A 13075-nucleotide genomic window follows, 5' to 3' on the forward strand; every position below is an offset into this window, starting at 1 on the left:
ATGAACTGAAAGTTTACTGACATTTGTAAGCATTTCAATTGATATTAAATAATCATATGTTAATCATTAGGTAATGTTTAGTAAGTTCATTAATAAACATTAACAAGAACATCATCTCATATTTCTAGCTACGTGAATATATATTAGCTAATGATATGTTAAGCATTATATAATGTTTGTTAATGATTTATAAATAAAAGTTATTATAAAGTGTTACTATTATTTTAAGTAAAATCAAACAAGCAAATACAAATATTAATCTGAAGATGAATGTTAGTTAATCACCTATAATTTTATGCTGTAATGTTATCCCTGCTCTTTTATACAGTACAGAATATGAATATATTTTGTAAATTTGAGCCTACATTGTTTACTCAAGACAATTTCCCAGACAATATGTCAAAATACGTAAAACTTTGACAGTCCAATTGAACTCACAATGAAATTTCACGCCAAAAGATGAATGAGATGTCAAACAGCAGTAGATTGAAACAGCAGGAGGATTCAAAGAGGAATTGAATTGCTATTGAAAGCAGTGCTACTGAGCTACAGAACCGTGTCTGTACTTCTTTAAATGCTATTATATAAACTGAATAAAACCCACATAAATCAAATCAGATCTCTGTGAATATTTCAGCACTTTTACCTTAAATGCCCACTTTTGTACTCGCCGATGAATATTAATGTAACCACATAAATTTATTCAGCTACATGTGACGTGTTTTTGTGTGTGAACAGGAACTTTACATGTAAACCGTCTTTGTTTTGGCAATAAATTAATGGATAGGAAACATTTGTTGTGCTCTGATAAATTTAGACTCTTTTTACACATAACATTTATATAACATCTATAAACTGATAAATATTTCAATATTTTTCATAAAACGTGTACCTTCACACAGGTTTCACACAAGGATTTGACAGAGAAAATGGTTTGTTCTTAGTATACAGCACATGACAAATCCATTCCCTTCTCTTTTCTCACTCAAACAAAACATTGTCCTTTCCCTCAAAATTGTATCCTTTCTGACCTCATTCTTAGTACTTCCAATAGTTGATCCTACTTTCAAAGTCTTAAGATCTGACAAGAGCCATCTACAAAGAGCCTTGCAGTGCTGTGCAGAAACTTCTGTTTGCCTGTAGACCGCTTGTAGAACACCGCATCGGAATTCAGACGCTTCAGGAAAATTCATATTGAAACATCTCCGCTGACGATACCAAGCTAGGAACACATCGTTGGCTTTGTAGAATATTCTAGGTACAGAGGTTTGTACAGCACTCCCAAGAACTGACTGAGGATTGTACGGACTGGAACATGAGGAACATCAGGGCAAAGACAGCAGGATCTTAGATCAGTGTTTGGGAACCATCTAAAACAACCCATAGGAGAAAATGGAAATAGCAGGGCTCTCGTTGTCATCAGAGTGACAAACGGAGGATGCCAAGCCTGTAGTTTTACATATGGCTCTGATCAAGGGCTGGCAGGAGGTTTGGGGGAGGGACAGGACCCCTGACTGTCAAAACTGGCCGTTCTAGCTTTCCACTGTAAGAGAAGACATATGAAAAACCCATCAGTGAGAGCATTATAGAGCAGTTTATTGTTATAGTAGAAGAGCTGCACCCTATAGATCGCAAAAATTGCTCAGAAGAGTGGATTTCAAACTGTGGTTGCATGAAATTGATGCATCTAAAGTTATATTAAAAGTTGAACATACGCATTATTTTTTAGTTAATTATTTTCTATAATAAGTAAATAAATAAATCTATAAAAAAACGAATAGTTTTTTTAAATAATAAATATTTTTTCAATTATACAGAGCAAAGCAAGCAAATCCAATAACATCTAATCATGTTCTACTTAAGCAAACTGCACACAAGGGTACAAATTAACCAACTTAACTAATCTCCAACCTGATTTTCCCCATGTTTTATGCAATTATTAGCATTTTACAACGTAATACAGTTGCAAAAAGAGAATTAGTCTTTGTTGAATATAGTTTTTTTTACTAGCAGAAAATTGGTACACTATTCAGGGTTGCCAGGTCTATGTAACAAAACTAGCCCAATGGCCAATTAAAAATAGACCAAACTAGCCCAATGACCCTATATCAAAACTCAAAATATGTCACTCCCATACCTTAAATACATATTTTACAGTCACTGTTATGCATTATATGCAATTGCAAATTGAAAATCACTATATAGTAATAATCATAAACACAGTCGATTTTCATGAAGGAGCTCTAAGATCCCTACCAGTGCCGGTCTCAGACAAAACTTATTATCTAGCACTAGTATTATCACTGGTGGAATATGAGTAAAACATTTCAATACACGCATATGTCAGTCAAATACAATTTATGTGATATGTCAAACCTCTAACCTATGACAACAGTTTAAATGTCCCCCAATTCCACTGGAAAACTGCAGACTTGGCAACCCCTGACACTAATTTATTCAGTATAAAAATTGACAATGTGAGCACTGTTAGAAAGAAATTAATTACTCAAAACAGTGTAGATAACAAAAACCTGTACTGAAAACACAACTATAACCCATTTTAATTACCAAAAACAATGATTTACAGTCTGTATAAACCTTTGTTTATAGGCATACTTAATAAAATATTCAGGTTAAAGAGCATGTGGCCACATCACGCCCAATCACAATTCATAGATGCCCTGACAGGACCTCAACTGAAACAGTTTATTTTTTCAAATTAATTTGAATTAATTGATGTAAGTTTGTTCAAAACAAAGACATTATTAAAACTGCATATTAATAATTTTTAACAGAACAAAAATATAATTAAAATAAACAAAGAGACCAAAATGTGTAACCTAACATTTGCATAGGGCCAAATAAAAATTTTTCCCCTCATGATTAACTTCTGACCACAGGCCAGAAAGGGGACAGAATTTCAGTGTGTTAATAAAATCAGCACTGACATATTCTACTCATGTATTATTCATAAAGCACAGTGCAAGTGTGAGCATGTGATTAGAGGGATTTGAATGTTTACAAAGAAAGATCGGTGACTAGTCAGAAATGAATTCTGGAAATGCAATTTGTATATGAAAAACTTAGTTCTTAGTTCTATATAAACACAAATTCAGAGGGTTATTATATCTACCCCTCACATTTGTATGTACATGTGCTGGAGTGCGGTTACTTACCTCTTTTTCTGATTTCTTAGGTTCCAGCAGGGGGTGCCAGTGTGCAATTGGCTTACGGGGGTATGCGAGCATCTCATTCCAGTGGTCTCTACCTAAACCTTTAGCACCACTGCCCAAACGGCACACACCAATTATCTCATTGTGCCCCACCCTGAAAGAATGAATCATTTGTTACGGAATTATATATACATTGGTATATCCCTTTAATGTAAAGGAAAAGTTCACCTAAAAAGAAAAATTAGTTTACTTTTCCTCAGGTCATCCAAGATTTAGATGAGTTTGTTTTAGAGAAATTTAGCATTACATAAGCATTAGATCACTTGCTCATCAGCGGATCCTTTGCAGTGAATGGGTGCCGTCAGAATGAGAGATCGAACAGCTGATAAGAGCATCACAATAATCCAGTAATGCAAGTAATCTACAAACGTGTTTGTAATAAATCCATCAAGATATTTATCCATAATATTGCTTTCTACAGTGCAAATGTTGTCAGTTCTAAACAAATATATTGGTGCATTTTGATGTGAGATGACAATGCTCACAGTAGGAAGCATTATTATGGATTAGGAACTCATATTTTGGCCAGAAACAACGGTTTAATAATGGATTTGTTTCTTTAAAACAGTTTTTCACTTCACATGATATTAATAGATGGTGTGGATTGGACTGGATGGATTGATGGATTACTTGTAAATTATTGTGATGTTTTGAATCAGCTGTTTGGACTCTCATTCTGATGGCACCCATTCACTGCAGAGGATCCATTGGTGATGTAATGTGATGTAAAGCTAAAATTCTCCAAATCTTCTCCAAGAAACACACTCATCTACATCTTGAATGGCCTGAGGGCAGGGGCGGAGCCAGGAGTGGCCATGGCCACCACTGACCTAAGCTTGGCCACCCCTTTGGCCACCCCACTCAAAACTGCAGTTTTTTTCTTGACAAGAAATGCATTTATTAAGACGCGGCACCGCCGTATCTCTTTATGACCACATCAAATGGGACAATTTTCAGACGCGTACTTCAACTTTGCCTCAGCGCCAGGCGCAAGTCAAACGAGCGCGGAAAGGAACATGTGCCAAATGAGCTTCAGTATAACAAAGAATTTTCTTTTCTTTCTTTTTTTGTAATTTTGTTTTGGTTAAACTGTCCCTTTAAATTTCAATATAAAAATGAGAAATAGCTGTTTGTGTTACGTACAGGTCATAGTCCATGACCGAGATGTGCAAGCTGACTTGGTCCATGCTCTCAGGAGGGATGTCAAAGATAATGGCCTCATTATAAGTGGGATTCAGGGTGTTTTTCTTTGTTGTGGTCTTCTTCTTTTTCAGACGTCTTCCGTCACAAATGAGGGATACTTTCACATAAGGATCTGCTCAGAAAGAACATCGTTATCACTTCAGCTCATATAGCTGTTATTAATTTCACATTTGCAGTTTGAGCTTTTATTTTTTATTATTGTAGTATGCACTAGTTTCAGTTAATTAAACCTCTAACGATAACTTGAAGTTGACGAGACTGTCAGATGAGAAGACTGGAAATGAATGCTGGATATCTTTATTGAGCAATTTTAATATTCAGTGTGAATGGAAGGCCGTTGAGATTTGGGGCTTTAATGGAATGACTTGAGTGCTGATTCTGACATCAGAAATGCAGACTCATTTCCATCTCTCTCCATCACTGCACAATTGTCTGATCTATTATGCTTGCACATTAGTAAGCCATAAACTACTTCCAGCTTGGGCAGAACAAATCAGATGAGAAGTACTTGTTCTGACATCAAATTTGCTTAGGGCACTTCTTAATAGATATTATCCAGTTCATGTGAATTCAACTTGACTGCAAGTGAAAAATGTTTACTCTTCAGCAGATAAAAGTGAAAATGTCTGGTGTGAGACACACTGTATCATTATAAGGAAAAACCATGATAGTGTGAGTAATTCATGTTGGTGCTTAAAATTGTTCCCTGCATCATATTCAAAGCGCTTCTTCAGACTTTCGGGTTTAATTCACTCAGTGATGCTGCTGATTTACCTCTGGGAAATTTGGTTTATGTCAACGGACTGAATAGAAGCCAATTTGGAACATGAAACAATGATTAGAACATGCGTGAAGTGTGCATTAACAATATACGAGAAAACAAAAGAGTTTTCCAGAAACCGTAAAACCAAATGGAGCAATTATAGAGTGGTGCCACTTTTTACTTCTGTTGTCCTCTTGGCAAGGAGAAATAAGACTAATATACATTATTATATTTCAGGATGTGTCAAGGGGTTTGAATCATTGAGGTATGCATGAATGATTTATATTTCATATCAAAATATAAGCATAAGAAAAATATTAACCACTAAACCTGACAAGACGAGGTTTAATATTTAGAATATTTTTAATATATATTTATTTAACAGAACTTAATATCATTTTGGGAAGAACGCTTCATTATTTGTTTTTAATAATTTAATAATTTTAAATAATTTGCCTTGTTTTATACAGTTGAAGTTCACCAGCATGAATGATATATTTTAAACATGAATAAATTAGCTTTGACATAAATCTGCCATGTACAATAAATAAATACATACATACACTTTTTATTATTTTATTATTTATTACTTCTAATCTCATGTCTGTATTATGAAGGTCAAAGGTTGTAAAGCTGGTGAAATGCTACCTGAGTATCCTGTAATGTCCATTGCCTTTAGGTTCCTGCACTTGATGACAGTGAGTGTTAATCTGCCTGCCGTAGGTAGATAGCAGAGTGAGAACATGATCTCCCCAAGGTCCACGCTCTCCTGTTAGATAGATACACGCACACAGACACACACAAATCAATATAGCATGATGTATTGGCACATTCTGTTATAAAGGTCACCTTTTCGATTCCATAGCACCAGATAATAGAGATAAAAACAGACAGTAATTGTGCAATAATGTTCTAGAGGCAGACACTATTAGAGCAGACACTGTTCCACCAGCATCACTCGCGGTCAAGATCAAGTACAGAAACCCATTTCTGACACATAAAGAATCATGATTATGAGATAAAAGTGGTAGTTATGAAATAGAACGTCATAGTTATGACATAAAATGTAGAATATATGAGAAAAAATTACATAATGAATTGACAAAATTATGAGATAAAAGTGGTAGTTTTGACATAAAAAGTTGAAAATATGAGAAAAATGACTATGAAAAGACAAAATTATGACAAAAGTCAAAACTGACATGTTGAAATTAGGATTAAAAAGTCTCTTTTACCTCTTTGTCATAATTATGACTTTTTATGCCATAGCTAGGATTTTTATCTCATAATTTAGCGTTTTATCTCATAATTACAATGTTTCATGTCCAACTTAAGATTTACCAAAGCATGCTTTTTATGTTGTAAAAATGGGCTTCTATAAAAACGTACCAATGATACGGCTACTCATCATCAGCGGTGTTTCGTTTCGTGAACAAATCTACATTTTTGAACAAATCTTTTTAAGTGGAGGAATCGTTTCATCAGTACTGATATTGTACCATTAATTATTTGCTTTTGTAAATAATCACAATGCTTGAACAGAGAAAGATTCTCTATCAATAGGATGTCGTCACTTTGCCATAGTTTTATGCTAAAAGCTAGCGCTGCGAGAAGTTCTTTATTGGTATTTGAGGATGTGGTTCGGCATTTTGACTGTGAAGGTTGGGTTTAATAAGCCTGTGACTCAATATCGAGGTCTAAGGGAGTCCTGTTTGGACAGATACAGTCACGGCGACCAATTAGTTGTTGCGATTCTCCAAGCCGCGCTGCTCTCCTGGACACCACTCCAGCAAACTGTTAATTAAACTTTAACACTCCTAAACACTTCAGCCTTTCCATCAGGGCACAAGGTCCATCATTTTCCTCACAGCTGATCCAAGCTGGTTTCTTTTAGGTCTATCAAGATGAAACAAATGTATCCCAAAAAATGTCAAAGCAATGCATTAGAACTATGGCATTTTTAGACTTCAAGACCACCCACTTTGTCTGAAAGTTAAGTGTGTGCAATGCAAAGGAGAAGTATGCTGTCTGACGGTGCTGGATTTAGTGTGTTAGCGTCATCCTCTCAGCGGCATTAAGACTAGTGTAAATATTAATCACTTTAAATGAGCTCAGTGAGACTCTCTCTGATGGACAATATCCCATGACTCCCCTACTTGTGGCTTAATGTCTCTCTAGCCCTCTAAGGTGATTATTTGCAGGTTGTGCTTCAGTATCATATAGGGATGTTTTAAAGTGGATTGATGGATGGGTAAATGCAAGCTTGACCATAAAAAAATGTCTCATTTGTAAAGCAAGTAAACTTTAAGTAAGAACTTTACTGAACATTATGGCACAGGATAAAAAGTGATTTTGTTAAATAAATAAACTCAAGTAATTAAGATTGCAAAATTAAGCCTGATTTCCAAAAGAGTGATGATGTGGGACCACAGTGAATGTTTTAGGTTTAAGCAAAACTATTTTTCTATTTCTTTGGCCAGAACCAAATTCCTTTAAGCTTTACTCTATTTTAGTCCTTGAGCTCATTGAGTGACTAAATGAGTTAGCAAATGTCCTTCTGTCCCAAGTCCACCTGGCAATGTCAGCACTGTTCACTGGCTGTTGGCATCAATTAAAGGGACAGTTCACCCGAAAATTAAAATTCTGTCATCATTTACTCATTGTTATTTCAAACCTGTGCTTTTGTTCCGTGAAATACAAAAACAGAAATATAGCAGTATTTTTATGCCCTTTTTTCTTTTCAATTAAAGCGAATGGTGACCTATTATCAAAATCTCGACACCAAATTTGAATAAATGTACATATTCAAACTGCATAATTGAAGAACAATTGAAAAAGAATGTGCTTTTATCGTTTTTTGAACTTGAGAATCTCTATAGTCATTATTACCTTGCAATGTATTTGAAAGTTGTATTTGAATAACAATACAAATTTGAATATCCAAATTTTTTTACACAAAGCCTTTGTATTGCTTCAGAGGACTTGAATATGGCACATGAGTCATATGAATCACTTTTATGATAATTTTATGGTTCTTTTTGTCATTTTTTGATCTTGAGAGTCCTTTGTCACTATGAACTTGTGTTTTATAGAAAAAAGCAGCATTAACATCTTGCCTAACATCTCCTTTTGTCTTCAGAAAGAATATAATCCAGGTATGAAATGACTTTAGATTGCATAAACTATGATCGCTTTTTCATTTTGAAGTGATCTACCCCTTTTGATAGCTTTGCAAAGAGGCGCTTTGAGTTCCAGATTCAAATCTCCTGCCAAGTGCAATAGAGTGTGTGCTTTTGTTCAAGGGGCGGCCAGCCTCCTGCCACGAAAGCAATAACCACAGGTTTATTGAATCGCTCCTCTGAGAATAGCTGTAAATCTAGAAAACAGAGAGAAATAAGACTCATCGAGGAGCAGTTGAAGTTCATTTAGCTTGCCATTATGGAGTGATCAGCTAACCTCAGATGACCTCAGGACCTATTTTGTTAAGCGTTTAATATTGTGTTGTGATTGGCAGCACCTCTTATTAGTGGCCGTAACGAAAATTAGGCAATTATTTTGTCCACACATACACAATCAGCATGTGTCAGTCATCTTCATGTGTCATTTAATACCTTATCTGTATGTTAATGAGGGTAGGGTAGAACTCTCATTAATTTGGCTGTCTTAGCATTAGCAGGTGTACAGCAGAGAACGTCTTGAATATTGTGACTGCATTTTAACAGACCATGTCAATAATGCAACAAGCTAATTCACATACTTTAACTGGCATCTAATGGCCTTGTTATTTAGAGTCAATGGATTTTTTAAAATCTGCACAAACTGTCTGAGCAGTGCAATATCAAGAGCACTTGCTGAGGTTTCAGGATCCTTCCTTCTCTCGCCAACCAAAATTAAAACTATTTGTGTAGAATGCTGCAGATGCCCAATATTTATCAGGCTTGATTCACCAGGTTTATATTATCTTTTGATACAGTGGGGTCCAAAGTCTAAGACAGCATAGAAAATCTTACCATTCAAAGGTCAGGGTCAGTATGATTATTAATGTTTTTGAAAGAAGTTTCTTATATGCTCACCAAGGCTGCATGTATTTGATCAAAAATACAATAAAAACTATAATATTGTCAAATATTTAAAAGTAATTTATTCATGTTATGGCAAAGTGGAATTTTCAAGAAACATTTCTTATTATTGTCAATCTTGAAAAATTGTTCTGTTTAATATTTTGTGTAAATGGTGATATTTTTCAGGATTCATAGATGAATAGAAATTTCAGAAGAATAACATTTATTTGAAATAAATTATCTTTTGTAACAATGTACTGTAATTTTTGAAAAATTGAAAAAAAAAAGAAAAAAAAATACTGACCCCAAACGTTTGAACGGTAGTACATATATATATATATATATATATGCTTATTTGTTTGGTGACCAATTTATATCTAAAATTTAATAATAAATCTAATTTAACCTGGAAAAAATATCTGAAGATTTGAGAAATAAACAAGAAAGATTCGGAAATGATTCGATCACCAAACAAATAAGCAAATTTGTGAAATTGATAATGTGAACTTCTTTGTAAACCTGGTTAGATGTTCTCAAACCAAATACTAAAACGTTATGAAATGTTATTTTACATTTTACAATTCAACATTTTACTAAATTTTTATGCTTATAATTTAATTTATAATGAACTATTTGTATTAGAAATGTGGTCTTGTACTTTTGGATCCTATTGTATATTCATTTACATAACCTGATCAGTGTGTGATCAATACATATCTGAGCATACTTACTATACACCTCTCCCCTTAAAAAAATAGACTTAAAAACCAGCAGAATTTGTTCTATCATGATTTGGCAAACACATCAAGAGAAAAGAGAGCAGCAGGGTTCTCTTACAGAGGTAGCATACTGAATGTCTTTCCAGATGGAGGTCTCCCTTGAGAGATCAGATGCTTCAAACAGATTGTCCAGTATGACCTCCCCGATCATATCATGCCGTGAGAACCTGTCAAAGTCGAAAACAGTGAGATGGAGCTTCCTGACGGGAAGCTCATCGTAGGGTACCGGAAACTGGAAGGACTCGTCAAACGTGGGGTTGAGTGTTTTACGATGGACTCGTGTCTGGAACTTCTGCTTCCGATCTGGCAGCAGGTAGATTTTGACATATGGGTCGGAGCTGCCGCAAAGATCCTTGGCTGGGAGATCAAATGCCTTGAGTATCTTGACAAGTAACATCTCGTTTTCATAGTCATAGCGGAGGGAAAAGTTGATTTTGCCGCAGTTTTTGCCGCCTTTACTATTGCCAGATTCATCGTTCTCTGTGGTCATTTGCTTGTAGAGTTCAGGCTTGATACGGCCAATGCTGGTTGGCTGCTCATCCACATCATAGTCATATCCCAGGTCCAGACTCCCTTGACGGGGAAGGTGACGCTTGAAGGAACTATGCCTGGAAAAATGAGATAAAGAAGAGAAAGAGTAGCATGAGGGATTATTTGACGGTCTTTGCCATCAAAAGGTTTGTTATCTCCTGTCCCATAAAATACATGGTACATGGCCAATTGTCACGGTCAAGGTGTGTGGAGGCAGGCAGGATGACGAGGACGACAAGGATTCAAATAAGGATATTTAATGTAGAGACAACAAGGCAGATTCGGGTAGATGAGACACACACACTCAGGGTAACATTCACAATAACCGACTCTGGAACTTCTGCTTCCGATCCGGCAGCAGGTAGATCTTGACATACGGGTCGGAGCTGCCGCAAAGGTCCTTGGCTGGGAGATCAAATGCCTTGAGTATCTTGACAAGTAACATCTCGTTTTCATAGTCATAGCGGAGGGAAAAGTTGATTTTGCCGCAGTTTTTGCCGCCTTTACTATTGCCAGATTCATCGTTCTCTGTGGTCATTTGCTTGTAGAGTTCAGGCTTGATACGGCCAATGCTGGTTGGCTGCTCATCCACATCATAGTCATATCCCAGGTCCAGACTCCCTTGACGGGGAAGGTGACGCTTGAAGGAACTATGCCTGGAAAAATGAGATAAAGAAGAGAAAGAGTAGCATGAGGGATTTGATGAGTGTTCAGAAAAAGTTGGATTACAAACTAAACGGCTGCCCAAGGCAAGTTTTGTTTTTTAAATACAGGGGTCACATAAAAATGTGTAAAAAAACCCACTTGTTTTTAATATAAATTTGAATTGAAAATGTTTCTCTTCAGTGTTATCCCTAATATGGACAATGGCATCCAGCAATCACTGTAACTGAATTAAAAGATGATAGAAACATTTTGAATGATGAAACATGAAGACAATAAACACTCGGCTGCGACAATATATGGTTTATCTGTTTTCTTCAAGCCATCTTGAGTATTTTCATAATGTATAAGTATATTTATAATCCATTGCTAATCGACATAGGCTTTACTACATTTATTACATTTATTGCCTCATTCTGTAATAAGAAGCCACATCAGATCACAAAAGGAAATTATTTCAAACACTTGTTTGATGTTGTGGAGTAAAAACATGTCATAATGTTCTCTTTTGTTGGACAGCAGGTTTAGAAACGTTACTCATTACAGCGGAAGATGTTTGGCGTGTGTTGCTTTTTCAAATGCACGATATAAGCGGGGGGGCGGTGTCTCATCTCAGCGTGTAAACTCACAGAAAAGCAAAACTGGAAAAAGAAAAAAAACGCAGTTCACAAGCACGTATTGAACAGTGAATGTTACCAAACGGTTCAATATTTTATTGAGAATTGGTGGCATCCCTAATATAAATAAATAAATATATATATATATGAAGAGTTCCAATGCAAACGCCTCTAAAAGTTTGAGAAAATTAGATAACGATACTGAATGAATGCTCTCCACACATAGTATATGTTCATCAAGTACTTTCACTTCAAATGCGCTAAATCCCAGCCTCAACCCATTCAGAAGTACCAGTACTTACATAGAAACCTATGCATAGTAGCCAGAAAGAAATGCTAATTTTAAAGAAAAACGTCAGACGTACTTAGAGGCTTTTGCATCTGAACTCTTTTCATACAGTATATATATATATATATATATATATATATATACACATACATACTCTTGATATATATATATATATATAAATAAAACGTATATACTGTCTACACAGATAACAATTGCAATATAAAAGCCAATTATTGAACGTAGCAAACAACACATCTTCATACGGGAAAATATACTGAGCTGCCTTTATATTTTAAGAATAAGGTCCTTCACATTTGACGGTCTTTGCCATCAAAAGGTTTGTTATCTCCTGTCCCATAAAATACATGGTACATGGCCAATTGTCACGGTCAAGGTGTGTGGAGGCAGGCAGGATGACGAGGACGACAAGGATTCAAATAAGGATATTTAATGTAGAGACAACAAGGCAGATTCGGGTAGATGAGACACACACACACACACTCGGGGTAACATTCACAATAACCGACAATACACGAGACAGGAACTTATAGGGCAGATAACGAGGGGCAGACAGGTGAGCACACTGAGGATAATTAACTAATGATTGAACGGGCTAAACCAACAAAAGGGGAAGAAACCACAACAAACAGTCCACAGGGGTGTTACATTACTCCCCCCTCCCGGAAGGTGCGTCCTCGCACCGTAGAAACAGAGGGAGGGGCGGAGGGGGACTAGGAGGAGGACAAAGCAGTGGATGTGAGATGGTGACAGGGGAAGGCAAAGGGCTGGCAGGCAGAGCAGACAGGTGGAGGTTCCGGCGGAGGACGGACTTCCAGGAGGAGGACGGCTAACAGAGTCCAGGGAGGTGACGATGGAGGGAGGAGCCAGGGAGACGACAGGAGGAAACCGGAGCAGGAGGAGGAGCCAGGTGGGACC

At 36.2% G+C, this 13075-nt stretch overlaps 1 protein-coding gene across 1 annotated transcript in view; it reads right to left on the bottom strand.

Annotated features, from left to right (window-relative positions):
- Nucleotides 1–241: 241 nt before the first annotated feature.
- Nucleotides 242–13075, bottom strand: part of LOC107716142 (synaptotagmin-6-like) — a 23123-nt gene continuing 10289 nt past the window's right edge. The window contains exons 2-7 of the mRNA XM_016522485.1: nucleotides 10936–11226; nucleotides 10098–10356; nucleotides 5848–5968; nucleotides 4377–4548; nucleotides 3177–3327; nucleotides 242–1543 (exon numbers count right to left, since the gene is read on the bottom strand). Of these exons, the coding sequence (XP_016377971.1) occupies nucleotides 1472–1543; nucleotides 3177–3327; nucleotides 4377–4548; nucleotides 5848–5968; nucleotides 10098–10356; nucleotides 10936–11226 (1066 nt within the window). The 3' untranslated portion in view covers nucleotides 242–1471. The remainder of the gene's footprint in view (nucleotides 1544–3176; nucleotides 3328–4376; nucleotides 4549–5847; nucleotides 5969–10097; nucleotides 10357–10935; nucleotides 11227–13075) is intronic.

This window comes from Sinocyclocheilus rhinocerous, unplaced genomic scaffold (genome assembly GCF_001515625.1).
Source record: "Sinocyclocheilus rhinocerous isolate Xijiao unplaced genomic scaffold, SAMN03320098_v1.1 scaffold148, whole genome shotgun sequence".
NCBI lineage: Eukaryota > Metazoa > Chordata > Actinopteri > Cypriniformes > Cyprinidae > Sinocyclocheilus > Sinocyclocheilus rhinocerous.